Source organism: Gymnoscopelus braueri, assembly GCF_963280865.1.
Source record: "Gymnoscopelus braueri genome assembly, chromosome: 13".
NCBI classification, from domain to species: domain Eukaryota; kingdom Metazoa; phylum Chordata; class Actinopteri; order Myctophiformes; family Myctophidae; genus Gymnoscopelus; species Gymnoscopelus braueri.
Genome location: NC_137615.1, coordinates 347,866 through 350,388, shown reverse-complemented (window position 1 = coordinate 350,388; position 2,523 = coordinate 347,866). Strand labels below are relative to the sequence as shown.

The 2,523-nt window shown below is 44.8% G+C and overlaps 1 protein-coding gene across 1 annotated transcript; it reads right to left on the bottom strand.

The window, feature by feature from the left end:
• Nucleotides 1–1,279: 1,279 nt before the first annotated feature.
• On the bottom strand, nt 1,280–2,254 carry LOC308098655 (RNA ligase 1-like; the record flags this gene model as incomplete). The annotated part of the gene is made up of 2 exons (XM_080447063.1): nt 1,280–1,812; nt 2,077–2,254. The coding sequence occupies 2 exons, from the start codon at nt 2,252–2,254 to the stop codon at nt 1,280–1,282; spliced, it is 711 nt and encodes a 236-aa protein (XP_080303189.1).
• Between the last annotated feature and the right edge of the window lie 269 nt (nt 2,255–2,523).

The following is a 2,523-nucleotide window of genomic DNA, read 5'->3' as shown; positions in this document are numbered from 1 at the left end:
GGTTGCAAGGGCAGTCCTTGAGAGGCTGGGGCTGTATGATACGGGCATCCGCAAAGCAAACTACCTTAAGCTTCGGCAGTTGAACATGTTCTGCGACAGTAACGAGGCATTGGTTCAGGTCTATGTGCCGGATGAGCTGAATTTGACAACCGTGGCTAGAGTAGACAAGAAGGAAGCGCTCAAGCAAGAAGAAAGCTACATTAAGCGCACGCAGCAAAAGCACATAAGAGTGGCAACGTTTGAGCAGCTGCCCTTTTGCCAGATTCCGCTTTCGTTTAATTTACACCATATGGGTAAGCGCGACATAATCAACATCCTATCTCTCTCCATCAGCCCAGTGCTCTTGCCGGATGTATACCACTACTTTGCAGTACTCAACTTCGATGACCCGCTCAATCCAGGTGGCTACCTACGGCTTGACCTTGCTCGCGGGCTTGATGCTCAGCAGCCGAGAGTGGAGCATCTCGTTCTTCTTGCTAAGAACAACGGTCTGAGCACTGCAGCCGTGTGCCAGGGTCTGGAACTGATCCTGCGTAATGTGTTTCGGATGTCGAGCGTAGCTAACACAATGATAGAGCTTATTGCAAAGTTACCTGTTGAACCAAGTGTCTCGTACTGCCTCTCCAAAGATCAAGAGGATCTTAGCAGGATGACAGTGGCTGTGAGTAAGCTTCAGAGGTGCCCTTTAGCACTAGATAAAGTAATCGATCATTGCAATCACCAGAACACCATGCTTGTAGAAGGCGCATTCGTCACCGTAGGTAGAAGCGGAGCTGTCACATATAACGCTATGAACATTGTCAAAGCCTGCAACTCTAACTATGTACACTTTCCCTGGGGGTGGCTTCAAACTTTGCTATGGGGGGACGCTGATGACCCTGTTGGACATGATCTTGACGAGGAGGACTATGGCCGCTACGTAATGTATGCGAAGCAGCTTACCGAGGGAAGTAGAAACACAGGAACTGTAAGGAGTGGTGAAGAGGATATGGCAAGGATATGAATTATTTTGCTTTTTATTGTGGATGTAAAAAAAAAATATATGTATGTTATCACAAAATATTATGCATCAACCTTCAGTTCCCCTGTTCTTTTTCATTTAAATCAATATATCTCATTCACTTTATACTCTGCTCAGCACACCCCTAAGGATGCCAATAAAAGCAACTGCCTCCTTTTTAATCGAAAACATGTAACGTAACTCAGATCAAATAAAGAATACAAAAATATCAAAGATTGTGTCAAAACTTTATGATCTTTATTTATTGTTTCATTGCAATCATTTCATGATATCCTGCAGCCGCAAGAAGCGGCTTCCATTCAACTTGGACAAGGCAGTAAACATTTCCATGCTGCTACCCTTCATCTTCTTCATCTTCTTTCCATCTGTACAGCTGCTGCACTGATGCTGCTGGTGCTCTGGTAATCCTTCACGGTCAACATTAATGAACACAGGCCTGGTGCAAAGGTACTTGTCCTGAACATTTCTCCAGTCCATCTGCAAGTGCACTTTAGTGAGCTTGAACATAGCTCCATCAGCACAGTGCCACACAATGCCTTCAATCTGCCCTTCTGGCCTATCCTTGAACCAGAAAAGCAACTGCTCGCGGTTCAGAGAAGGAGGTTTTTTCACAAGCAGAGTTCCATGAGCCACCAGCATTCGGATGTTCAGTTTATAAGGGTTGCCGTTGATCTTTGGGCCAATTAGCTCAAGGGTCTGTCCCATTAGTTCTGCCAGTGGAACCAGAGCCAATTCCAACAGGACTTCCTCTTCAGAGCTCTGCCTGAGAACCAGGGCTGCACCATGGTTGACTACAGAAGAATGCAATGGGTACAACTTGTCACATTCATGTACAGGAACCCAACCTAGGACATTTCCAAATTTGTTAACTTCAGATTTATTTTCCCCAACGTGAGCAGGGATCCAATATTCTGGGATGTTCTTAAAGTCCTTCTTAATGTTGTATGTGAAGCCTTCGCGAATACCACGGCGGTGTGCACTGCGATTTTCTTTGAACCGTTCCCATTCAGGTTCTTTGAGCTTTAGTTCTCGCTTTGCCCAGAGGTATGGTTTACCCTCGAACTCTGTAACATAACAGCAGGTGCCATCCACCTTTTCTGTGACAAGTGCACTGTGAATGTCAGATTTCAGCACTAGGTCATTCAGTTTTTCTGTTGTGACAACCTTATATTGCTGGTCCTTGTGCTTGCTAGATGGTCCGTCTTCTATGGTTCTCTCAAATAAACACTCCATTTTCTGTTGTACAGAACCTAAACGAGGCATTTTATCTGTCTTGTTTAATTTTAGTTTTATTTTTTGAGTCCTACAAAATGTTACATGTGATGTCTGTCCTTCAGAGTCTGTCCTTCAGATGCTGTGTTACAAGTTTTATACTATCCCATACCACGCCCCTAATGACATCTCTGAAACACATGTGCCGAACCGCCTCCTTCTTTTGGAATCATCATACACTGCTTTCTCCAGCCTGGAAACCGGAATGCGAAGAGCTTTCAGCTCCTTGA